Source organism: Embiotoca jacksoni, unplaced genomic scaffold (assembly GCF_022577435.1).
Source record: "Embiotoca jacksoni isolate LCO1_2020_lvr unplaced genomic scaffold, fEmbJac1.0.p SCAF_2, whole genome shotgun sequence".
Taxonomy (NCBI): domain Eukaryota; kingdom Metazoa; phylum Chordata; class Actinopteri; family Embiotocidae; genus Embiotoca; species Embiotoca jacksoni.
This window is the reverse complement of record NW_027185340.1, coordinates 21,721,402-21,749,134: the sequence shown is the minus strand read 5'-3', so window position 1 is coordinate 21,749,134 and position 27,733 is coordinate 21,721,402. Positions and strand designations below refer to the sequence as shown.

Below are 27,733 nucleotides of genomic sequence, written 5' to 3'. Positions count from 1 at the left end.
ATAATAACATCAATATAACCTAAAAGCGACTAGCTAAGAGTTATTTGTGGATATTTGTAATACTTGGCGACGAATGTCCCATGTGCTCTTTTTCACGTTCTTTGATTGGGCTTTCTAGGCCACCGTACCTCTGTTATCAGCGTGACTGTGGGGGGCGGATGACACTTTTCATAGAAATACTGTAACTTCAGTCTGAGCTGGACCTCATAACATCTAGACATGAGCTCTGCTGACATGAAAACCATCACCGTGATCGGCAGGTGAGCAAGAAAAGACTGCATATAATTGTAGTTCAGCGTTTGTACTGTATTGTTTAATGCTCCAGCTCACAACATAAACAGGACTTTCTGAATGCATGTGTTGATTTCTTGCATGTCACTGGAACATCCTGGTCTCTTGTAATATATATTTGCAGCTAGACTTTTCAGTGATTTGTTATTGTAAACCTGAAACAGCCTCGCAGCTGTACAGGCTCTGTGGTTGAGCTTGTTTTGTGCAGGCTTGCATTTGGACAATCTGTTCCTGTAGGGTACCCTGTTCACTATTTCTGTTCACTCAGCTGAACCTGCCAGTCCTCTGAAGTGACCTTACTTAAACCTGAAAAGTAAACACTAAACCTCACAGTCAGATGTTCAGTCATCTTCTTATGAAGTCAGTTAATATGTGTGTTATTATGCAGGACAAAGAGGGCCATATTATCACAGCACACTGATACTGAATTTCCTCTGCAGGATTTTTCAATCTTATGCTTTTGGGGTTTAGATAAGGCAACGGCAAAATATGGAGTTGGTTCATGTGTAAAACATGTAAGGAAGACAGGAAGAGGAACTCGATCAACAGTTTGGAGCAGTGAGCAGGCACAATGGAAAACAAGCAGACTGTGTGTGGACTGTTTAGGACTGATTGTGAAACCATGCTTTATCCATGTTAACCCTCGTGTTGTCCTCGGGTCAAAACGACCCGCAGCTGTGTTCAACCAAGTTCTATTTTATTTTCATATTTTTTGGGATCATTGGTGACAAGGAGGCTGTGAGGGTTTCTTTAAAGAATGATCACCAATGATCCCAAAAAATATAAAAATATAGAAATAAACTAGAACTTGGTTGAACACAGCTGCGGGTCATTTTGACCCGAGGACAACACGAGGGTTAAAGGGTCATATTACAGGACCCTGAACTACAAGATTCAAAGGCTTTACTGTGGATGTGACTTCTCACCTGCCTGATTTGATTGAAAATTGTTGTTCAGAATTTTAGATTGATTGATGGGAGTCCAGTAATTTCTCTTTCTCTGTGTTTGTGTGATTTTTGTTTCTGTTTTAGTGGGCTGATTGGCCGCTCCTGGGCTATGGTGTTTGTCAGTGGAGGCTACAGTGTAAAGATCTATGACAACCAACCAGGACAGTCTGCCAAAGCCATCACAGAGATCAGGTGGGTTCTTTTGCAAATCTCATGTACTCATAATTATAATATTCGGTGTACGGTCACCTTTGTTTTGTTGTTGTTGATTAAATGACTACTTTGTTATGACCATTTGGGCTTCACAGAAAAACTTCACTTGTCTGAAACAATTTAAAATGAGTAAAATGAGGTCATATAAATGAACTAACTTGTGGTTTCTCTGTGTGATTTTTTTCTGGAGCTCTAAAAGCTCAAGAGGTGCTTAAAATAAAAATTGTCTTATTGACTTACATAAATCTTACAAGTCTATTTTTATGGCAACAGTGGATTCACCTTATTGTAAAGAAATGCATATGCTCCTATCTCCGCAGTCTATATGTTACTAATATAGCTTGACAGTATATCAGATGCAACTAGATGTTACCACGCTCTCCAGCTAACACCAACTATCTACATTGTTACACCTTTTTAGTAACACCTAATATCCAAATGTTGTTTATTTATATATAATTTATTAAAAAAAAACAGGAATTCTGAATTGTTTTAGTTATAAAATGTAAAAAACTAAGTTTAAAATAGAGAAACATTTTCACAGAGACAGTATATCAATGAAAATAGATATATCTTTACAATTGAAGATTAAAACAGCCACACTATTCTCCGATCAGGTCAGTATGGCTGCTAAGCATGAAGAAAACATTAACGACAGACATAGACAGGCTTCATGCAGCATGACTCACAACGGCCCTGTCCAAAATATAACCTCTTGTTCCTTTCAGTGCTTACACAGAACATGAACACTGCAAAATCATCAGTTTCTTCTTGCGATAAGAACACATGAACCAACACATGTTCAGGCTTCAAAACTGTATTATAACAGATCAGTCATTACGAGTTAAACATTACTGTGGGATGACAAAGTGCTTTTGGTGGGAAGTGATGTGAAAAACAGCAATCTAACAAAAACTCATGTAAAGAAGTTCTTCAGAACATGAAGCTATAACACGAACTCAAACTATGTACCATTCATTTAAATCTAATTCTTCCTACAAATAGGTGCAACTGCCCGTGGTATGATGGAGACTCCGCTGACTGTATGAACAGTAGAGGGTGTCATTGCATCGGTTTTTCATTGTCCTGTGTTGTTTGGGATTTCCTGCTGATCAAGCCAGACTGTTCTTACACCCTTTTTTCATTAAGTATAATTTCCTCAACGTGACTTTGTTTTGACAAATAAAATCAGGTGTGTTGCTGAGTCATTGGATATATTATCTTTTAAGTAATAACTGCCACCACATGAAGGCCAGATGATCAAAGGGATGTTGGAGAAGCAGCTCGATTAGCAAAGGTGGCATTTTATTTAAAGGAAGCAAACAAGAAACACTGCAGTGAATGGCAGTTTATCTTCTTGGCCTCAATTAACTGGAACCTGCCACCTACTTAGGGAAGTTTGGTGAGGTAAATAGAGACATTAGAACCATACAAAACAATCAAAGAATTATTAACTGTGGGTGTATCTACATGTGAGCCAAACCTAATTTTATGGAATGTCATTTACTGTGAATCTACTTTACACCTTAACAGTGCCCTTCCTGTCACTGCTAAGACAACGTAAGGAGGTTATAGAAACACTCCCATCCTATTATATCTGATTTTGATGCAATAATGATGCTATCAGACTAATTTTTTGGGTTATATGCTGTTCCCAATATTTTTTGTTTTAATAATGTTATTTTTATATAACAAGACAGTTGATGAAAATGTTAGATGAGCATTCTGATCATCATTAAATCTGTGGTTTAACCCCCTTAAGCATTAGGCTGTACTTTTTCCACCTGAAAAAAAAGTCCCCCACATTGAATCAGTTTAATTTCTGCCAAATCAAAACTGTAAGTTAGAAAGTAAACAAAAGCTTTAGGTATAACTAGGATTCTCATGACGCTAATGTTATTGAACCTGCTCTAAAATGTATGACCTGCAACTCAACCAAACTGGATGCAACAGAAATGACACATGACAACAAATATTACAGTTTAGTGACAGTGGCACCAGACGGCCTCTTCAGGGAATATGCCACACTTGGCAACCTCCAAAAATTATGTGTAGTCTCAAACTACATAAATAAACTCAAAACATTAGTACATAATACAACTACATGGGGAGAAGAGAGAAAGAAAACTGTTTTGATCTGGCAAGAAGACTCTCCAAGGTTCACATCTGTACATGAGTCATTTTAAGAAAATAATAATAAAAAGTTTTTGTGACACTCCCCAGTAGGAAATTCAGAATATTTATATTGTCAACTAGAACTAAGAAATATACAGTTCCCTGAATGTCTTCTTTCTCAGTCAGTTCATGCAGGCATAAAAAATGAGTCGTGTCACATGTCTTACAGGACAGTTTGTTTCATGCAAAGTCTTCGGAGCACGCGCTCTGAAGACTTTGTTGACTGTGTTAACTGTGTCTTCTGCGCTGTGTCTGCTCAGCAAGCAGCTGGGGGAGCTGGAGGAAGCCCACATGCTGCGAGGGAAGCTGAGCGCCACACAGCAGCTGACCCTGCTCAGCAGCTACGATGACCTGGCTCAGGCTCTGGAGGGAGCCTTCTTTGTCCAGGTAACACAGTGGACCACTGGCACTATTTTTCACATGACAATGTGTATGTCCACCCCTTCCCAAAACCTTCCCTTGGTTTTATCAGTCCCTTGATCATCCATCACACATTTGACAGGACATATGTATCCTGTCCTCAATGGGAACTCTATATTGTTTATTTATTGATTTATCAATGCATCACAAATAAAGCAGTTAAAATCCCCTTCTGGAGTGATTAAAGTAATCTCATTATTACATGAATTATCCTCAAGGGGGCGCAACATCATTGGTTAATTCGTGTCACATTTTCTATTAACTGTGTTGGGGAATACACGTAACTGAATTAGACAATAAATGTTAAAAGTGTTCGAGTTACTTAGACAAAAATATTAAAATATATGTGGAAATGTTGATGATTACAAAAGTGTTACATCTAAATTTATTCTTTTAGGTAAAAAGCTTTTATGTCGAATATAATATTCTGGTGCTCTGCATCTTTTGGCCTTACAGTGTATGTGTGGACAGACTCCATTTGTCAGTATGCGCTCAAATCTTGAGCCTTGTTTTTCATTGGTTCTCTTGTTTGAATTCACACCCCCTATCGTCTGCACATCAAATCACTGTGCATTGCTCTAAGCAAACACAAGGTGGTTGGCCGTGACATTGCTAAGAGGAAGAGATATTCAAAATGAGTCATTCAGGAACCAGTGTGAAAAACAGTGAACAGCCCTGCTGATAGTTGTACCATCACTCAGCACAGAGTTGACCTGAATGTAGACCTGGTTTGAGGTTGTGGGAACATTTTTCCTTCACTGCACTCCGTTGTGATCTACCTAGAACTTTTCAGCTTTATTGCGCTGTTTAAAACATTTATTGGAAAAGTAATCATAAAGTAATTAAATAAAATAAGTTACATTACTTTGATGAATTCATTGAAATAATACCTCATTACATTTTAACAGGGTAACTAGTAATCTTTAATGTGTAATGTGTAACAAAATAATCCTTTCAACACTGTCTATGACATATTCTATAAAACTGGTCATTGATCAGATTTTGAATAAATCTTAAAAGCCATCTCACACTTGATTTTAGACATTTTACAAAGCTATAGAGATCAGTTCAGCAGAGACTAGAGAAGACACTCCTTGTAGGGTTTACTCAGCTCTCCATGACAACCCTTTGGTCACTTAATGGGAAACATATGTTATAAGGATGTACTTTTTAAATATATGTTTTATATTTAAGATTAGATACCCTCCCCTTTTATCGTCAGTTACTAATATAGGTGCACAATATACTAGTGACAATATATTATCAGTAATGAAAATGATCGTTATTTTTCTGATAGTGAGTTTGACAAGACTGAAAGGTTCTTCTTGCTCCGTTGATCAGTGAGTCTCTGCATATCAGCAGCACAGGGAGGAGGACAGAGGAGATGAAGTACCTTACAAGGCTGTTAGCCAGTTTATTAAGTCAATGGCTTTAGGTAACCACTAGTCCAACTGTATGTGAAGTTATTCCAATGGTTTTTGTAGCCTATACATGCCTGTCAATAAGGAAGGAAAGTCTGGTCATTAATTAGTCTCCACATATAGAAAATTAAACTGAGGTTATTTCAAACAAGTTTACATTAACTTCATGTAGAAGGATGTCCAAATATTGATAAAGCCTTCAATATCCCTTATCTGTCCAGATGTTTAAGGCTTTCTAAACATCGGAATAGCAATAAACATGTCAATCCTGTCAGATATCAGCCCTGAAGTTCAATATCGGTGCTTTACTGTGTACTAATAGTCATTGTGGGTCACTAAGGAGGAATCTAAGTTAACAATTTATCAATGTAGATTCAGATCTGTGAATTATTTAGTTAGAATTTACTTGTCATTTTTCAGACAGTTATTTTTGACAAAGTAATGGATGTTATTTATGATACAACACATCTGTTTACCATGACTGGTTTTAATTGTGCCTGTCTGAACATCATTAAAGTGTTCAGGGATTTGCCTTTGGGACAAATGTTTTCTAACAAACCTGAACATTTGAAAACTTTCTGCACATACTGTCATGCATGATGAGCAGTTGTGGAATTTGCCTCTTTTCTGAACTGAACCACAAAAGTAAAGTTTTTTCTTTGGACAAAAGGCTCAGGAGCAAGTTGTTTTGACGAGTGCTGTTCTGCTGATAAAAGAAGTAGATGACATTTTAACGCCGAATCCCTCATCTTGTCTTTGTCACACTAAGAACACAAAACACATTCAATACTCAACACTTTTCTTATCTTATGAGTCGCAGTTACTTAGAATAATATATACAGTTAACTATTTTAGCCAAGAATTTGTCCACCACCCTGAAACTGCACACAATAGTGCTCTTCATCACAGTGGAGGTTATCAGAGCACAGAGACAGCTAGGGCTAAAAAAAAAAACTAAAAAAAACAATACACTGTAAGAGTTCACTCGAACAATGAACACTAGTGGGCTTAGTAAAATGGAAATACTAAATTTTTCCAGGATGATACTCTCAGCCACGTATATCCTGATAACACGATGTCACCTGATTAAACTTTTACCCTGTTATCAAACAGGGTTTTCTACAGAAGTGGAAGTGCAGGTTTGTATAGTCAAACTGCTAAAAGAACAATAACTTGTACTGTTGCTCGTGGTAATCGATAACAGACTGCTGACTGAAAGGTTTCCTATTTAGTGGAGGGAAACAGTAGAAGAAATACCATTAGATAGCAGGTACCACTCTTCACCAAATCAAATCAAATCAAATCAAATCAAATCAAATCAAATCAAATCAAATCAAATCAAAATATCCTTTTAAAAAGTCAAGTAATTCTTGAAATTGCTCATAAATAGACTGGAACACTATGATAAGAAATAGAAAATACAACTTTATCGTTTATGAAAGGATAGTCCGTAATTTTTCCTTCAAAGTCTGATTTGAACTTGTTGCCATGGTTTTGTTTGCCTTAAAAAAAAAGTGTGTCATCAGTGGCCACAGCGTCCTATTGTTACACATGCATGCAAGTATGTTGCTCACTCAGCCAGTTATTGCAATTCCACACTCACAATGAATGCCATTTTAAGAGCATATTAACACTCCCCCAACACTTTTGACAGCCACTCCTTTCCAGTGCTGTCATGTCTGACGTACAAGCGTTCAGCGACGCCTCAGGTGGATCATTAAAACACAAACTGGTTAAATCCAGTTTTAAAAATGTGACCAACATGGCCTTTAACAGATTTGTCCTTGTAGTCTAGTCTAGTCTAGTTACTGGTGATCATTGTTTCACATTCACTAACAAACAAAATACTTTTTTGCTGTGATACTTCACTGTTTGTTACGTAGACTTTGGTAGGAGATATTTACTTTCTAAGTTAGAGAAAATAAAAGGATGACAGTGTTACAATTCTCTCACTGACTTCACAATCCCATTGTGTGTGTGTGTGTGTGTGTGTGTGTGTGTGTGTGTGTGTGTGTGTGTGTGTGTGTGTGTGTGTGTGTGTGTGTGTGTGTGTAAACTCTCCCTCTGTGTATGTCTGTGTTTTCCAGGAGAGCGTATTTGAGCAGCTTGAGGTCAAGCAGAGCATCTTTCAGGACATAGAGCGTCTTGTGGGAACAGACATCATCCTGAGCAGCTCCACTTCCTGTCTGGTGCCAAGCAACGTCTTCTCGAGAGTTCAGAACAGGAGTCGCTGCCTCGTCTCCCACCCGGTTAGTGCTGCGATCAGCGAGTAGTGTGACAGGATTTTTACCTAATAACCCTGCAAACCTGGAAAGTCAGTTAATTAATCCCTCAATGATGTATTTACAGTTCCTCTACTTTCACCCTCAGCCCACAAAAACAATACTAACAAACACAAAGTCTGCACACAAAATATAACATGGCTAGATCCAAAAAACAGTAAGGTTTAGAGGTTGCGTGAATTCAAAGTGCTGCCTGTATATTATTCATTGTCACCGTGTCACCTTACCATAATCAGCTATTTGTTTGCTCATTTACAAACTATCAGTCTTCATCTTTACTGTCTAACTTGAAAATTAAAAAAATGTAACTTTTATGTTTGAATTTTACTTTTGGAAAGTGCAAAATGTTTCAGCCCTTAATCTGCTGACCCTGAAACTAAAACCTGACACGAAGCACTAGCTACAAACATTACAGCCTTATCACAACAGCAGTGATGCATGTTGTCTGTCACAAATAATTTTGCTTTTTTTTTTGCTAAATCTTTTTTCATAATAATACTGTTTTTTATTTACTGTGCTTTGTGTATCTGATCATGACCAATTTCAGTTGTGATTGTGAAACAGAGTTGTTAAAAGGTTGTGTTCAGTGTCGTGAAAAGGTGATCCTGTAGGATAAATGGCTGTAGTGCTCTGTGGCTTATTTATTGTAAGGCCAAATCAGTTTTGCCAAAAGATGGTCAAAGTTGTGATATTGATCATTTAAGGTGTATTAATTGATTTATGATGTCAACTCGAACTCTTTGTTACAGTAGACAGAAACTCTTTATTTCTTAACATGGCTTTTATTGTGCAAAATTTTCTGGAACATGTTCTGACTGAAAATGAAATGAGTAATCCAGAACAACCGTTGATATTTGGAGGATTACATTGTTGACTTTATTTAATCAAAGCGATCAAGATATCTACAATACATTATTGACTATTGTATGTAAACTTGCTTTTACAGTGGTTATACAACCTTAGAAAGAGCCACAACTTAATAGTGTGTGTGACCTTGTGTGTGCGCGTGTAATAGGTACACTCCTGTACTTCAACAAATAGCACTATACCACTATAACAATCTGCCTAAAATATTTTGTCCAAAGAAGAAAAACATCACATAATCTCTACGTAAATTATTTCCCTCAAATTTGGAATAAAAACAATTTTCAGACAGAAGTCTGTTTTAGTATTACTAAACTGTAGGTCGGGAGAATTTCCTTTTTGTTCTACTTGTTAGGTTGGAATTGTGGCTTTGTGCTGTTTACTGTACACAACAGGGCAGTTTAGTGCAGTATTTTGGAGGACAATGCAACATAACATCATAGAATATATGAATTAAATGTAGCATAGTGCAGAGATTAATGTAGGAATTACTGTGTAAAACTGTGTACTGTCTTATAATGTAGTTTAGTGTCCAGTGCACAGGTGGCATCAAGGTGCGTCATAGTGCGGTATGGTCTGGCTGTTAAATTACATCCAAACACAATTACATTACAGATTTCAGGTTTTTTTTAAACATGCGTGACATATCAGAGGAAATGTTGCCTAATCACAGATCCTCTGCATTAGTGAAGTGAATGCTGTATGATTTGTCTCTGTCAGGTAAACCCACCCTACTATGTCAAACTGGTGGAGCTGGTACCTCACCCAGAGACAGCAGCAAATGTTATGGACAACACCCATGCCCTGATGACCAAGGTAAGGAGCAGAGATTACATAGTCCTTCGCTCTTTAATGTCACAACTTGTAGGAGTGATGAAAACATGAGTTTGTTACTGTTAGAGATTATGACATTAAGTAAATAAGGAAACCTAATCCTACAGACCAGGACTGACATATGAGGCTAATTAAAGGAAGCTAGAACTGGACGTTTGATGTTGGTTAGAAGTCAAGCTGCTAAATTCCTTCTCACATTGCCCAGACTACAGTTGTTGGTTTGATGGTTCCTGGCCATTTTCGGCATCAGACGCTCAAATCTGGGACCACAGTGTGTTGTGATACAGGTCCCTGGTGCAGCGGCCTCACCATAAAAACGACAACGAATAGTTCACTGTGAAGGATTACATACTCCGAGCAAGTCTCAGCAAGCTAAACTGTAAAACATTAAATAAATGATAACCAGCGGCTTCCTGGGAGTATTACGTAAACCTTCCCGCATGTACTAAGTTTGGCAGCACTATAAATATAGTAACTACATTTACTGTCTTTTAGGAGCCACTGTAATGCCACACTGTACTTGACTGTCTTGTCTTGATTCAGGTTGGCCAGGTACCTGTCCTTCTGAAAAAAGAGATCGATGGCTTTGCCCTCAACAGAGTCCAGGCAGCCATTATTGCAGAGTCATGGAGGCTGGTCCAGGTCAGTGTCTGGGTGGGGTAACTTGTCACAAAAGACACCGTTTAAGGCTTTGCTGTGCTTTTTTACTTACACTAGCCAGCAATTTGAAAGAAATATTATCTTGTGACATTTGTCCTAATTTCATTGAGTATCATTTATTGTTTTTTTTCCTTGTGGATGTTGCCTAAATCATTGTTACATATAACATTAACATAAGGTTTGGATTATGAAATTAAAGTGTAATTCTGAGACTAGAAAGACACTGTTTTAAGGTTGAAATTATTGTTACTTCAGAGACGGATATGAGTTTGTGACGTCTTTTGTCAATGCAAAGTCTAACACTCAATTCTCACCAAAATACCAACAACTTGTTTTGCTCTGCCACATTTGAACAGTGTTGGAAGACATAATCAGATCCTCTATTAAAGTAAACGTATTGAAATAAAATTCCTGGTTTGGCCCCTGTAACTCAGGGGTCTCCAACTGGTAGATCGCGACCCACCCGGTAGATCAAAGGAGCCCTCAGAGTAAAAAGGTTGGAGACCCCTGCTCACTGCTATAATATTAGATATGACATCATTAGATTATTATAGTAAAGAATCAGTGTGTGAGCCCCATGTTGCTGTTGTAGCTTCTGCAAGTCTGTAACTTCTGCTAGTTTGAACTACTTTATATACAGTTTTACATCTGAGGACAGCAGTTAAATGTGAGGGGTCGTCAGATGATTACTCGGAGAGAAAAGAAGAAAACACAAAGTTCTGATCCACAAATCTTCTTTCTGTTTGTAGGCTTTTTTCTGATCTTTGATTTTTGTTGAGTTGAGTTAACTCTGAATTCCCATCAAAAACTAATTTGGTGTTATTACAACATGTCCTAATGTCCTCTGACCACTAAGCACACAGGATTGTATGTGTGCACATTTGTTTTTACTTCTGGACAACAGCACCTCAGTCTCAATGGTTGAGGTGATATTAGTGCTGGACATGGTTTGTAATAGAGGCAGAGAAGAGGAAGCTCCCTGTCAGATCACCTGTAATCCCTGTGGTCTCCTTCCAAAAAGAAACACAATGAGAGTAAATGAGCTTTAGCCTCTGATGACAGGCGCCATTATGTGATCACTCACAGAAGAAATGGTTCAACTGATAATAAGTACGAAGAGGATGATGACAGTTAACAACTGATGGTATGTTAACTTGAGACGTGTTCAGTGTTTCCTGAACTGAATTTGAATTAGGGCTTCGCAGCTTTTCATTTTTTTTTGCACATTACCACGGACATCAGAATTAATTTAAATGACCGCTAAAGAAAGATGTGACACCAGATTTGTATGCAGAGTAACTCCTGCTGTTGTGGCTAAGTTTTTCATTAAAAGAGTTATTCTCTGGAGAAATGTGTTTTGATCAAGGCTCTAGTGACAAAATCCAACTGTTTTTACCATGCAGAGTAGATTATTAAGCAATATAAAAACAAATGCAGATTACATGTTTTAATAAAAATCCAACATGAACACTTTTAATAAATGATTCTAGACACGATAGTTAAATGTTTTATTAACTGGTCGTTCATGCTTATGAATATATATACTTATGCCAATAGCATCTTTATTAACTATTAAGTAATCCATACATTGATACCTCAGTTACCATAAACATCATTAGTAAAGGATTATTTCACCATTAGTTACCAGTTAGTTAAGCGTTAGTTCATACTTATTTACAGCCCCAACTAATATTAATTAATGTACCCTTATTTAAAGTGTTACCCATTAAACTACACATGTAAAGAAGGAAACTTTTCGATGAATACTTACATAACATTATTGTGAAACTGTTATTTTGATAAACTACAGGAGGATTTTGAAATGGTTACGTAACTGCTTGCAACTGAAAAAACATCCATGGATTCACAGACCAGCAGATACACGGAAAATGGTAAAAAGAAACTGTTTGGAAAATCAGATGTTTCTTTAGAATTGTTGGACACTACGAAGATTGTTTGATAAATTGGTTTACAAACACCAGAAATCTAATCTAACTAACTCTTGTAACTTTACACATGATTTGATTTTTTTTTATACTCAAAAAGAAGCCACTACATTACTGAAGACGAATGAATTCACAAAAGGAAACTTCCTTTAGTGGGGTTGGTCCATCACAAATATTTATGCCTCGATGAGGAAAACAAGTTGGTTAAATCGCACCATGTCACGGTGATGTAGATGGACATGCCTGTGCTTGTTTCTTTTGATTCTACTTTTTATTGTTTATTTCTCATCAGTTATTTTCTCCATTATTTCAACACAGACCACGAAAGTCTGTGTAAGATTGACTCCCTAATATACAAACACTTTCTTAACCTAGCATTACAAAGCTACACTTACTCTGCCTTGATGCTACCTGTATCCTATTTTACAGCATTGATCCCTGTTCTATTGTATATAGTATGATTTTCTGCTTTTATGTTATGCATGAATTGTTTCATAGATTACATTTTTTTTTTTATCATTAAATTTGAAATCAATGAAGAAAAAGAAAAATTCTAAATCTGTAGCTGCAAAGTCGAAGGCTGTACTTTGTAAATGCCTTTTAAAATCCTTCACCCACAATCCATTTCTGTGGGAATTGGTATATTTCCACAATAAAATAAAAGAATTGAATGCAGCACAACCATTGTAAGATCGTCTGACTTACGCTGATGATCTGAGTGTTGTTGACTAAAGGAATGTGCAAAAACTGTCTGAACAGGCTGACCCAGTGTATTATCTCCTCACTGCACAGTAGCTTTCACATCTCCATGGCAGGTGCATTCTCTGAGGTTAATTAAGGTATCAGAGCCATTTTTAGAGTCACTTCTGGCTCATAAAAACAACAACAAATAAATGAAATGGCAACAGCCAAAATGCCAGATGGGAGGCTTCAAAAAGGGAGTTAAAAAACCAACGAGTAATGTCAGGTGGGCTGCCTTTTGGTCAAAATTGGTCACCATCATCATCATCATCATCATCATCATCATCATCATCATCATCATCATCATCCACGGCTCGAGTGTTGTGCCTGCTCATTGAGATCACTTACTGGGACACGTAATGGAATGTTCTCGTCACCATTTCTGCAGAAATCAGTTCTGTTGCAACACAAAATCACACATTAAAATAGTTGTGTATATGCATGCCTTTTCTCAAACCTTTTTTCTTTCATGAAAGCTCGCAATACAGTAGCACTAAAAAGCACTTCTCTTTAGCATTTCTGAGGTTGTATGTATTACACACTCCCAAGTAGAGAGAAATAGTTTGTGATTTGTCTTTCGACAAAGGTCCTGGACTGGTCACAGTGTAGACTTTTTAAGAAGTCCTGGATTGACCCTGGATTTTTTTGTTTCAAGAGTAGCGTCTTAGCTCACTGAGGAGCCAAGTGGGCCAAGAAGTCAGATGAAAACACTTGTTAGTTCAGTCACAACTGAGTCAATCAAAACAACAACAGTCACATTTCTCTTCTGAGAATTAAAACCTACAAGTGTACTTCAAAGAAATGCAGCAGAGTTATACCTGTACCTCTCCCTCCTGACTGTAACGCAGCATCCATGCATCCACCAGGTGCTATTTGTGATTTCACACATGACTGTGGAAGCTCGGGCTCATATCTACATGACATTCCTTATTTTGCGTGGATCACCACCTTGTGAGGGTTGTGTTGAGGAGTATCTACCCCGAGGGCACCCTTAGGTCCTGGCTGTTAAAAGTTCCACATTGCTGTTAACGTGTCAAATTTAGCTCTGGAAGGAGCTCCAGATGAGGGCATCACAGAGCAGCCTGTTCACAGTCAACTAGAAATTAAAATTCAATGCCTACACACACTCAGAGAGGCTTTATAAGAAATAAATGACAACAAAGAAAAGAGGCAACAATAAAAACACACGATCACAAATCATATTACACAAAGTTTTGTCTATAATATTTGAGAATATCTACTCCGGACATCTTTAGTTGGTTTCTTTGAACTTGTGAAAACGTGGCCTGTTGACAGCTAAAGGTGTTCCTGCCCTCAATTTACATTGACAGAGAAATTTATAATTCCAGTCATGACCACAGATATGTAAACTGTGAAAGAATATGGACATACTGTTTCTGACATCAGTGCTTTTTAAAAATTTGGGTTAATATTTTTATGGTCATATTTGATTTAGATGTTTAATTTTCAGTTTTGCCTTAATTATGATGCCGGATATGCTGGCAAGATTTTGGCCACAATTGCAAAGGTACTTAACATTAACACATTGGTCCTCAAAACTTTAAAAGAAAATAATTAATTAATTACTTAATACTGCGATTAAGAGGAATTACAAAAAAAAAACAAGTAACAGTTACACAGCCAACCTGTCCAAGAACCGTAATGTGACATCGATGTCCTCCCTCAGTCTTTTCTCTACTTTCAGTGATCTCCAATGAGGAAAAGTTTCACCAATGACTTTCCGTATTTGCACCCTTAATAGATCTCTTTCAGTTGTTTTTTTACTTTAATCCTTCCGCTGAACGCAGAGGGTTTTTAGTTTTCCACGAATCTTTGCTGCTGCCGCCTCTCTGTCGAAACCCTATCCCCCATCAACTTTGGCCAAACAATCATTGCTGGGTGATGTAAAACTTATCACCAGTACATGAGTGCAGAAATGTCTCACCAGACACTAGATTTAAAAACTCTGTACAGTGTGAGGTTTTCACTGTTTACGTCACCCATTGGTATGCCAATTGCTGTTTCGAAGTGGACCTCAGACTGCAACTTCAACATTGGCTTTACTTTTCAGACATATAGACTATGTCCTTTTTCATATACAGTTTATGAGTTTAGTTCACTGAATCTGTTTCACAGATTAACACAAATCATGTCCCATCATTGTCTCATTTACGTTTGAAAGGCCCTGCTATGTGCACACCGGCTGCTCGCCCCTGCTTAGTGTGACTTAAATGTAACCGAACTTCTCTGACAAGTTAAAGTGTCAGCTTGAAAGCAAGACTTAGACGCTTCCCTTTATCCTTCCTTGTAATTCATCTCACTGTGTGTGTAAAAAAACAACCAAACACAGCTAAAATGTAAGGGATTGATTGGTGCATAGTTAAAAATAAAAGTAGACTGTGGGGGGATTAATGCCCTTTTTCCATTGCCGGTACCAGCCCAGCTTGAATCTACTCGCCTTTTTTGGTTTTCCACTGGGAAAAAGTTGTGGATAGTTCCTGGTACTTTGTACTGTTTTTGGTATCACCACTGTTGAGGTTCCAAGCGAGCTGAGCCAATACTAAAAGGTGACGTCAAAACACTGCAGACCACTGATTGGTCACAGAGAATCATCACAATTACATCTGGCACAAACCCGCCAAAGTACCTGTAGCAAGTGGAATCAAACAGAGTAGAGCAGGTATCAATCAACAAGGTATTTTTAATGTCACTGTTAAATACATTTTGTACTTTCTGATAAAAACAGGTGTATTGGATTGTCAACATGGCTGTTTATGAGCTTTTTCTTGGCTGCTCCCAAAGGCAGAGTTCAACCAACAGAGGAACCATTCTATAAGTCATGCATGATAATCATAATCAACCGCATTCAAAATTGCTGGCATCCACAGTATGTGGCACTACATGAGTTATGTTGAGATGAACACGGAACAAAGAATAACACATCAGTTTAGGTTTTTTTAACCATCTACCCACAGTACCAACAATTTCCTCTACTGCCAGTCACTGGGAAATGTCCGGTTCAGTTTTCCACTGCCACTGGGACATACTATCAATCATCTTACAGTGAGGCACTCTGTACAGTGGCACTCCCCAGTCTTTGTGGCGTGCATATTTGTTAAATGAGATGGAAAGTGTTAGAGATGAATTCCTCAGCCTCGATTTCTGAACACTCCCCGTAATCTTTAGTCTATTTAGTGTTTACAAAAACAGGTATTCTCTTGCAGGATGGATTCATTACTGCAGCATCACTTTTCACTTAAATAAAGTACCTCCCATTTTACCGTCTCATTATATTAGAAGGGTAGCAAAAGGTGATTGCAAAGATATTTGAAAAGATATCAAATATATAAACACTATATTTTGAGTTGTATTGGTATACACTTGTGAAGAGATATTTGGTGACTTGAAAATAGTGAACACTTCTGTTATTGCTACTAGCTTATATCAAACATTGTGATGCTATCACTACTGTCATACAACATAAGGAATACAACACAATGTCTACACGCACCTTATAATTAGTGACGTGATACATTTTGTATGACAAAATAATTATGACTGTGCCTCATTCACCTGAGTGTAGTTAGGTTCAGGAGGAAATCATGGTTTGGACTAAATGTGACACAGTCACAAATTTGGTTGGATTTGTTTAGGTTTATTCGCTAAAACCATGTGGTTAGGGTAAGGAAAAGGTCATGGTTTGGGTTAGAATAAATCATTTTACGTAGATAACGTTTCATTTGTCATGTAAGTTAATAAACCTATGTTACCCAAGTTAAATAAGTTACATTATGTGAGTCTTACTTGGGCTACTTAAAAGAAATCCACGTCAACGTTTGCTTTCTCATGGACTCGATTACTGGACTCCCAGGTGAAAGCCATGTATTTGATCCATTCAACCACCCCTGACCTTGTTTCTATACAGAGTTTAGCATTCTTTGTACAGGCTGTCATACAAGCGTGTACTTTTTGTCACACCTAGCCGAGGCAAAACGCAACACTGACACATCCTCAAGTGCACTAACGGGTTTTTTTTCACACTTTTGCACGACAGTTGAGAAAGGCTTTCTCTCATGCTCTGTGTTTAAGTAAATAATGTTTTCTTACTTTGTGAACCAGTTTTGGTTTCACCATGACTGTCTATCTGCAAAAAAACTAGCTTTTATTATAAAATCAAGTCCGGAAGACCTATTGCATTACCGAAACTCTAATTTACCACATTACCCTTCATATGTAAAGAACTACAGTCAATGGTAGCCACTGCATGACCAACAGCTACTCACTCCATCACCAGTTATGTCCAAGACTTTCACTGGGGAGTTTGACAGAATGTGTAAAAACACTGCCTATCACACTCCCTACTTAAACCCTTGAGGCAGAGTAAAGATCAAAACATTACATATGTGCAGCATATGGTTCAGCATTGAGCATCAAGGCCTGTGGTCTGAGAGTGGCCCTGTGATCCTGCTTACATAACCAATACTCTCCTTCATCCCTCGAAAACACACACACACACACACACACACACACACACACACACACACACACACACACACACACACACACATCCACACAGAAAATAGTCCTTGAGTCGAGGCCAGCGTTGGAAAGCAGAGTGGCTGAGAAAGCAGCTTGTTGCCCCCAGTGATTACAGTGGAGAAAAGACCCCACCCACCATCCCGCTTTGCTCAGATAACAGGCTCGTTGTTGGACGCCGGACCCAAACAAAGACGACCCTGTCCCTCTCCTCTTGCTCACCCTACTCCCGGTATCTGAGCTTTGATTTCCTCTGTGGTCGGCCAACAGGTATCTCTAAACCAAAGATACCTGAACCACTCCCTCTGTTTCTCCTTCCATCCATCCCTCCATCCTCGGCCACTCTCCTCCATGCACATAATCCTGAGGACACAGAATTGGCTGATTAGGGAAACTCTATATGGTGGGAGTAGTCTGATGGGATCAAAGGAAATCTGGTTTGTCCAAAACACTGGGGGGGTAAAAAGCCATGACTTTGTGGATCTGCCAGGAAAAATATGTCCTTACATCCAGATTAAAATGCAACCTGCAGTTTGTTTGTTGGTAGCCTCATCACCATCGCATCCTGAACACAGGCAGGTCAGTGGGAAACACTTGATAGATGGCTCAACGTTGACCTGTTCATTCTTTAAACTGTACGGACAGATAGAGTTACTGTAGGGAGATTTAGTAGTGATACGTCTACTATAACCTATTTATGTGTAATACAAAGGGAGCTACATATAAATCAGTTCAGTAAATGAGCTGAACCGTCTGCTTATAACCCTTTTGATTCTGTCTCACTCCATCAGGACGGCATTGTCTCAGTGAAGGACATCGACCTGGTGATGTCAGAGGGACTAGGAATGCGATACGCCTTCATAGGTCCCATGGAAACGATGCACCTCAATGCACCTGAAGGTAATGTGTCCCCGTTTGAACTTTTTGCTCACACATACAGGTCATTGACCAACATACCCTTTCGAAGCTCTCGTTTTGAGCAATTTTTACTTAATTTGAGTAACAAAAAAGAGAAAGAGGAGAGAGATGACAGCTAATGGTTTAAAATTTTCAGCAAAAATTGCTAATATGGATTTTATAGAGTCATACTAGTTTAAGTAGTAGATGATTCCAGGGCTGAAAAATGAGGCCGTGCGGAAGTGGTTTAAACTGCAATACCACCGAGGACAACTAGGGGTTGGCTCCACAAAGCCTCTTAATCAATAGATTTCCTTTCAACTTCTTTCATGAAATACAAAGTCAATGCATTTTTTTAAGTCAATCTGGTGACGTTCACTAAAGCTACTCCTTATTAGTTTTCTGAAAATATTGCCGTCATTAATTAGATATTAGCCCTTAAAAAGTGGTATTTTTGGGGACGTGTCTGTTTGATTGATGGCCCTGTGTTGCAGTTAGGTTTCCGCTATAGGTGGGTGGATCATAGTATCCTCGGGTTCCCAATCAGATCAAGTCAGCTCCATCGCTTGATCATACCCAGCTCTTCCAAATATGGTCACTTCTGGCTCCAAAATAGCGAGATTGCAATGGCCAAAATCCAAACTCAAGGCTTTACAATATCAGTTCACAAACCAGTTCATTGTTGGGTGCCACTTGGTAGAGCCTCATGCACTAGGTTGGCAGGTCAATCCCCGGTTCCTCTTGTCTTTATTTAATGTTTATTTGTATGGGAAGAAGTATGGAGCATGAACTAATGCCACACACTACAGCATTTACAGCCTAAGCTTATTTACAATGGCTGTCCTCACGGTGAACCTATACATTTTGTGATTTATGTTATAGAAAATTATAGTACCAAAGTCAAGCTATCACCTCAAAAACTACAATACATGAGCACAAAAAGTGAAAGTAATTCACCAGTTATGTCCAAGAACCAACAATGAAATATAGTTCACATGTCTCAGCATCCATGTACTGTACTGTCCTGTGGTGTTCCTGTGTGTGTCTGGGACAGAGTGAGAGTGAAACCTCATGGAGATGGAGAATATCAAAGGGGAGTGTGAAACCCAGAGTGTATCCCTGACTGTGTACACACACACTCACACACACATACCATGGCTGAACAAAGCAGTCTTTTGATGGGTAGCGATGAATGCACTCCCTCACACCAGTAATCCAAAACTCCCGGAGCCCACATCGCAGCCTTCAAACCAGGTGCCAGCTCTACCTGTAGTTACAGTACTGGACCTTTTTACTGATTTCTTCTTTTTTTTCTGCTCAGGAAGCAGTAGTATAATCATGTTCTCCAAAGACTGCTAAGACCTACTCCTGTTGTGACTTCAGATCCTTAAATCATTCCAATCAGATACTGGAGCACTCAGCCTCTCTGTCTCCCCCTGAATGACTTTTGTAACCCATGTGCCTGTACAGGACAACATTATCCATTAAAGGAATAGACCACACAAACAAAAAAACTGGTCTTAAAAGAAGGTCTGGCTTTCATGTCATCAGTGACAATGGATTCAAATGCTAATTCAGATCAACAGCTAAAAAGCACCAAAATGACCTTAGACACTTTTCTAAGAAGTGTGATCGACCTTTCCAACCATTAGCTGACTATGCATTGTGTCACGAAATGGCACCTCAGACCAGAATACCCAGTTTGGTCAGTTGATTTGCTTGTATGGACAGGTTAAACTGGGAAGAAAGTCAGGTGTATTCCATTAAAGGCAACCACAAAAGTATTTTAAAGTAACAGAAAACTACACATACAACCCTATTTCCAAAACAAGGTGGGACACTGTGAAAAATGTAAATAAAAACAGAACGTGATGATTTGCAAATCATGTAAACTCATATTGAATTGAAAGTAGACCAACAACAACATATCAAAGGTTGAAACTGAGAAATCGTATTGTTTTATGAAAAATATATGCTCATTTTGAATTTGATGCCAGCAACACTTTTAAAAAGTTGGGACAGGGGCAACAAAAGACTGGAAAAGTTGTGAAGCTTAAATGGCAACAGATCAGTAACATTATTAGGTATAAAAAGAGCATTTCATAGAGGCAGTTTTTTGGGGATTTCATCATCTACAATGCATAAAATCATTAAAAGTTTCAGAATATTTGGGAAGAATCTACGTACGTAAGGGACAAGGCTGAAAACCAATAATGGATGGCCGTGGTCATCAGGCCCTCAGGCAGCGCTGCATTAAAACCAGTTACGAATATGTAGGGAATCACTGCATGGGCTCAGGAACACTCCCGAAAACCATTGTCTGTGAACAGAGCTTGTCGCTGCATCCTCAAATTCAAGTTAAAATTCTACCATAAAAAGTAAAAATAACATATAAACATGATCCAGAAACAGCACTGCCTTCTCTGGGCCACCCAGCTTGTTATCAGTGCTCAGTTCAAAATCCAGCAACCGTGATAGTATGAGGGTGCATATATTTAAAAAATAAAATAAAATGGTCTATTTCAACATTTGAAATGTTTTTCTTTGGTCTATTTTCAGTTAACTATAGGTTTACATGATTTGCAAATCATCACATTCTCTTTTTATTTAAAGTTCACACAGCGTCCCACCTTTTTTGAAAACGGGGTTGTACGTACACCTGTGATACAGTTGCAAGTGGAAGCACCATGTTACATATTCATCCACTTGCTTCACAAACAAAACAGGTAAAAAATGTTGCTCCTCCAAACCAAACTGACGCTAAAGTTTATGCAATGACAACCTTGTCTTAGTGTGGAAGCTGAAACCTGTAATTTTCCGCTCATTCTTAACCTGTGTGGAAATGTTAAGTAAACATAACGAAATTGTTTTGGGAAGCTCTTGGGGAACCTGTCATTTTCTGAGCCATCTCCTGGTAAACTGTTTGTACCAGTTTGAAATCACTCCTCAATTTTGGATGCATGAAGTACAAACTTTTATGGGGAAAAAAGCACGACAAGGCAGCAAAATATGTAAGGAAAGAAAAAAAATGGCTGAAATGACCCATTTCTTCTTCCCACACCAAATGTTTTAGTTGAAGGTAGATGGTACTTATCACACTGCTGTGTCATACACAATGTGTCGTCCCACTAAGCTTCATGCAAACATTCAAATTTCAGCATGAAGATGATGCGTGAGATAGCAAAATGATTTTGACAGTTTTCTAGCTCCATACTTGTCACATATTGGGTGTAAAACTTTGCCGGAATAACTGCAGTAAATGAGAAGACTTAAAGCCTTCGTGGTGTTTATCCAGTTTGTTTGATGAAGTAAGGTGTACCGCTTTTAAATCTGGTGTGAAACTTCATTTCAATGTGACAGAACTGTTTTAATTTGAGCCCCTCTGACCTGCCTTAATTAGAGAGTCAGTGTGAACTAGTTTGGACACACTCTCTTGCTCCATGCTGGCTTTGTAGCTTCAGAGCTCTAGTCTCCCGTTTCTTATCACAGGAATGTCAACAAACCATAACACTGACCCTCTTTATGATACGTTTTGACCAATCATTGCTTATTATGGGACTTGTGTTGCCTCATAGAATATTTGCGGTGTTTGTGTCATTCCTCTACATCCAAGCTAACAGACACAATTATGACTCGACCCATGCTAAAGGATGTTTAGATAAAGATGCAACACATAGTATTTTGATAAGTAACTACCAATAGCCCAATATCAGATATTATTCATGTTTTAGATTTTTTTTTTTTTTTTTTTTTTTTTTTTTTTTTAGATAAGACCAACATTGAAGAATTACAGCAGGACAATTTTTTATAAAAAAAAACAAAACCTGTTTTAATTATTAGAAATATTAATTATTAAATGGGACACCTCTGTAGAGAGATCAGAGATTTGTATTATGCAGGATTATTGATCTTTATTCATGACGTGATATCCAAAGTGTTTTTACATTAATTGTATTTCATTTAAAGCTGCATGAATAGAACAAAGATTGCAGTAGAAATAATGGCAGAAAACCAGAGCCCCCATTTATTAATGTTTAACAGTTTGTTTAGCACCTAATAAATCAATGATCAGCCAAAATGTGCCGCCTACATCACAAATGATTCATTGAAGATTATTAAATGAGAGAAATGCCAATGAATCACACTCCAAGTTCAAGTAAAACAAAGAAAAACACCTCAAAGGACACCTCACAGTTATTTATGAGGAGTTTAACATTTCACTTTCAGCAAGGAGTTCTCATTTCATAGTGACTCTTATTATCTTTTTTTTTTTAATTACTTTTAAACCTTGAATTTCAATTAATAAACGCAACAATTTTTTTGCCAGTGGTTCTCAGTGGAGTCAACAAATTCAAAATATAGGGTCTAATCTAGAAATTAGAAATTAGAAAATTGCTTTCTTTGTACAATAAGAAATCTGCTCAAATGTATTTTACCTAAACTTAATTTATCAGTGTGCTTTACTGTTTATCTTTTATACACTTCTTCAGAAAAGCTTTGGCATGTGCCTTACTTCATATTAATGGTATTGAAGCTTTGAGATGCAACAAATGCAGTCCTACAGTACAAGTCTAATCTTAGTTTAATACACATACACCCTATGGAGAAGAAAAGACACTTGTGGCATTGAACACAGGAATTATGTAAGTAACAATTATTTTTTGTTTGACCTTCAGGCTTTGTAAACAATAACTCCAAGGACCGATATGAAAAATAATAATAGAAATATACAAAGAAATTACTAAAAATAACAGGTACCAAAAATAAAAAATAAACAAGCAGAAGAAATGGAGCAAGGGACAGTTAAATTTCAACCAGGAGAAATCTACATGGAAAGAGTGACGGAAATATGACGTTCCTGTTAGTTTCACCCTGCTAATTGAATACAATTGTACAAAAAGATTGCAGTCAGCTCAAGTAATTGCTGTTATGTAATAATTGAGACAGCCCTACCCTGAGCTTCATTACAATCTTTTCTTGGACTGAAGAAGAATTTTCAGTTTAAGAGCCATCGACCTTCTCTGCCAGGGTTTGGGGCTGTGAGGAACATGTTATGATGCATGTGTGAAGCAGCTGCTGTAAGATTTGTCAGGTTTAATCGTTTCAGGCCTACACCCCATTCATCAGCTGTCCCTCCTCTTACAGGTTTGGAGGACTATATGAAACGATATGGGGAGGGCATCACAAGGCTCCTGAAGTCCTTTGGGCCTGTACCTGACTTCTGTGGTGAGGGAGCCAAGAGCGTCGTCAATGTAAGTACGATGGCAGCAAAGGAGATTTAAGTGAAATGTCACAGAGGAAAACTTTCTTAACATTTTTTAAAGTGAGAGATAAGTTTTGTTTAGTTTTTACTGAATATTTGACGGCACAATTTTACATTTCTGCTGACATATAAATATATAACACTTACTTTATTGAAATTGTATATTATCAAAATTAATAATCAAATATTTTTAAGTATTTTGTTGTATCGTCAAGAATATTGTTATCACAAAAAATCTCCAGGTATATTGTATATATTTAATACAATTCAAACACATTGAATAAATCGAACAATAAATGATTCAGGTTTGTGATCTCTTTCCACTGTCGAGAATGTTTGTTGATGGAGTCTTTAGTTCTGCATGACTGAAAGTCAAGAGTTGTTCCTCACCTCTGCACCATACACCCCTCTCATCAGTAAGCATTACTTGGTCACATGCTATCACAGGCTGTGACCCCTGTCGCCCTGATGACCACAGAAGGTCATCATGTGGGGACACCCTAAGCAAGAGCAATAAATAGTCTAAGGTGAACTAGTTTAATGGACAGCAGCAGTTGACCCTGTTTGACCTTTGTTTTCTGGTGCTTTTAGCTCTGCTTAAAAACCTCCTGTTCTCAATGAAGATTGTCCCTTTGAAAGGTGATTTTTATGCAGATTTCCACTCAGAAGTAGAATCTTCTTCTGTGATTATAAAGGTGGCATTTCATGCAAGAACAAAAAAAAAAATCCCATCACATTAACTTTGGCCTTGGTGGGTTTGAATCCTTTCCACCCTGGTGGTCCCTGTATCAGGACCAGGCCGAGTCTGTGATTAAAACACAACCTGTAGCCATTTTTAGAAGGTTTCTGAGAGTGTGACTGGCTTCCAGTACAATTACGCCTGAAGTGGATGTAGCATTGTTGTGCTTCCTTCCTGATGCATCACATTTGGTGGAGTGGGGTTTGAGGTTTTTTAGAACAGGTTCAAAAGCACCACTGTTTAATGAGTCATTGTTAAAAAGACTGTTATTCAATCTGTAATTAACAACAACAAGGAGGTTGCAGTTTTGATGTTTGATTTGTTTGTCTGATTGTTTGCAGGGTTACAGAAAAATTACAGTCACGATTTTAATGAAACTTGGTGGATGAGTGTAGCCTGAAGAAGAACCAAATAATTTTGGAGTAGATCGGAATCAAAGGGCTGAACCGTAAATAATTTGTCTTTAAAATCGCGCAATAGAAAATTTGGGTCTTTAAATGCCATAAATCTTAAAATCCAGTAGATGGTAGTTCAGTGGTGATAAAATATAGGCCATTCTAGGAAGAAGACTCCTTGTCTTTGTCTTAATTTGCACACTACCGTTTGAACTCTTACATGTAGAAGACTTTGTGCGTTCAAATTTCACGTGGCCATTGAGTATTTACCAGAAATGATGACTGTAACAATCGAATGCTTATTTGCCAACATATTTGCTTTTGTTTGGACATTTTACTAAAAAAGGAACACATTTTTGTTTTGAATGTTTGTTTCCCGCACACAATAAATATACTGACGGCTTCTGTCCTACAGCAGTATAGACGAGTACAACTTGAATTGTGTTTGCAGCTTCCTCGGGTGCCAATTTCAGCGTTCTGAAAAAAAGGGTGTTGGTCCCTCTTTTCCACCTCATAGCTAAGATGATGACTGTTGAGTTCCCAGCGTTTCATACTCAGCTTTCTGACCATTATGAGTAAAACCATGCTCATAGTGCACTGCATGTTTCCATACTTGTCAGTGTGAACGCACATCGGCACTCAAAATAACAAGTGTGAGTAGGTAAGTACACAAATTGAGACACATCCACAGGTACCAGTAGTCCTATGGGATACACATTGTTCAAACTGTTTACAGCAAGCGGTTGTTGTGGAGCATTCGGGGACATCAGTTTCACTGGAAAGAGACAGAACCAGTTGAGGTAAACCAGGCTTCAGCTTGGTACAATCATACTTTGACATCATTCTAATAGTTTTGCACATATTTCCAGACACTTGTTGTTTGCAGTTGCAGATTTGCACATCATAAAGGATCATCATCCAAGTGTACAATTTTGATTAAGTGGAAGATCTTCAGATCTGACTCCGGTCTTGTGATGGGGACAGAGACTTATTGTGTATGGAAATTCTCTTGAGTGTCTCTTATCCATAGAGCCCAAGGTTGTTCAGCTTGACCTCACAGTCGTGGAGCTGTTACTGATTCAATTTAAGTGTTTTCTGGGGAAAAGTTCAGAAAATGGCTTCGGGCTGAAGGGAGTTTTGTAATGGCAACATAAAAGTTTGTCTCTTGCTCCTCCACGGCAGCTGTAGTCACCTTGATTTCAGAACAGTTGTAAAAGACTCCAATAGCAACAGTGAAGGAAACTATGAAATCATCCAGTAAACTTCTCAAACCACGACTGGAACGCCACATCTCTGCGTTCTGTTCACTTACAATCTCACCTTTAAATCTAGTATGAACTGTGAACCAATAATGAGTCTACTGTCAACTCAAGGAGAATAAATAACAGACGTGTAAGAGCTGAGGCAGCAAATGGCATTGAGTAATATCAGCTGAGTAGAAGTGAAAAGAGCTGAGTTATAATGTTTACCTGCATGAAGATAATTGGATGTTGTTTTCCACACAGCTGTGAAAGACCCAGTGATTGTGAAGCATACTGAAAATAGATGATGCCAATCTGTCATTTTAAGCAGCTCATGCTTTGATTATTGACCTGTAGAGGGCAGGACACAGATATGGTGACTTTGCAAAAAGGGTGCAACATATCAACCATGCCATTGCAGCCTCTCCCTATGAAGGCATCCCAACCCATCAGAGGGAGTCCCTGGTGCAATGACACTGTTCAGACAAAGCTGCAACCAACCATGACGTCACCCATTGGTTTGTGAATTCCCGTCATGAAGCCCACAGTTTGGATTTTGGTCGTCGCCTATTTGTTATTTTGGGGCCAGAAGTGATATATATATTCCATCCATATTTGGAAAAGCTGGGGAGGAGATCGCAGTGGATCTGACTCAATCTCACTGGGAACCCGATGACACTACGCCCGCCCACCTATAGTGGAAATCTGATTACACCGCAGGCATGTCAGTCAAACAGACACGCTTTTTTTTTTTTCTTTTTTTTCAATTAATGACGGGATTATTTTCAGATGGTCCCCCAGAAAACAAATAAGAAGGAGTGACTTTAGCTTACAGCAACAAAATCACTTTATTGACTTTGTATTTCATGAGAGAAGTTGAATGGGAGTTGATGTAGACAGAGGCTTTTTGGAGTCAACCTCTGGAGGTACTCGGTGGTATTGCAGTTTAAGACAATTCTGCTTTAGCCTAATTTTTCAGACCTTGAAGCTTTGTCCACTTTTAGATACAGTCTATGTTAAGATTGCACTCATATAATACATGTTATTTTGGTGTGTAATTCACAGGTACAGTACTAAAACTCATTTTCGAAGTCATTTCGTGAGGACTACAAAATATTTTTTTTGAAATGCAATCAGCTATATTGTAATCTATTGTTTTCCAGTACCTGAGAAACTCCAACATGGGCACCAATGAGTGTGTCACATCATCTGAAAGCCTTCTTTAATCACATATCTTTCCCTCTCTGTTGTCCACAGGAGATGTGTGAACTGATTCCCAGCGACGAGCAGCATCTGTCAGCCAGGAAGGAGAGGAGGGACAAGCTCCTCATGTGTCTGGCCAAGCTGAAGAAGGACCACTAAGATCAGCACGCACGGCCCAAAATCAAGAACCCTTCAGACTGTGACTGCCGGCTGAGAAGAGGATTTTTTTTAATATATGTTAGTCCTATCAGAATGGCCACAACCTCTGCAAGAGAAGTTTTTAAAATTTGGTAGATAGGATTTAAGCACGCACAAATTTCACACAATACTAAAATGTAAATGGTAAGAATGAAACCTTGGAGTGACAAAAATTGTAATTTGATTTGCAAAAATCACTTTTTGTGCCTTTTATGGATAGTTCTTTCATTATTACAGAAGAACTGTGGATCACTGCCCATCAAAGATTCAATTTCAAACATTTCTTTTAAATATTAGACTACATCTTTGTAAAATGTTAAAAAATGTCATCATGTCATTCATTGCTGCAGACCATATTAATGGTCTCCTTTGTAAACAAATTCCACAAATAGCATGAAACAATGTTTTGATTAATAAAAACAATGAAATCATACATTGTTGTCATTGTTTTTTTTAAAACCACCTAA

The 27,733-nt window shown here is 38.1% G+C and overlaps 1 protein-coding gene across 1 annotated transcript; it reads left to right on the top strand.

Moving 5' to 3' along the window:
- The first annotated feature begins 148 nt into the window (after positions 1-148).
- On the top strand, positions 149-27,689 carry cryl1 (crystallin, lambda 1). The gene is made up of 9 exons (XM_069153660.1): positions 149-260; positions 1,323-1,430; positions 3,887-4,013; positions 7,555-7,716; positions 9,334-9,429; positions 9,991-10,089; positions 18,122-18,230; positions 23,373-23,479; positions 27,123-27,689. The coding sequence occupies exons 1-9, from the start codon at positions 220-222 to the stop codon at positions 27,225-27,227; spliced, it is 954 nt and encodes a 317-aa protein (XP_069009761.1). The 5' UTR covers positions 149-219; the 3' UTR covers positions 27,228-27,689.
- Positions 27,690-27,733: the final 44 nt, after the last annotated feature.

What these genes read in the sequence shown, in the direction of transcription:
- cryl1 (XM_069153660.1), top strand. Translation starts at nt 220, where the DNA reads ATGAGCTCTGCTGACATGAAAACCATCACCGTGATCGGCAG. An exon ending in AAAGCCATCACAGAGATCAG is followed by an intron (nt 1,431 to 3,886) that starts GTGGGTTCTTTT and finishes GTGTCTGCTCAG; the next exon opens with CAAGCAGCTGGGGGAGCTGG. An exon ending in GCACCTCAATGCACCTGAAG is followed by an intron (nt 18,231 to 23,372) that starts GTAATGTGTCCC and finishes CTCCTCTTACAG; the next exon opens with GTTTGGAGGACTATATGAAA.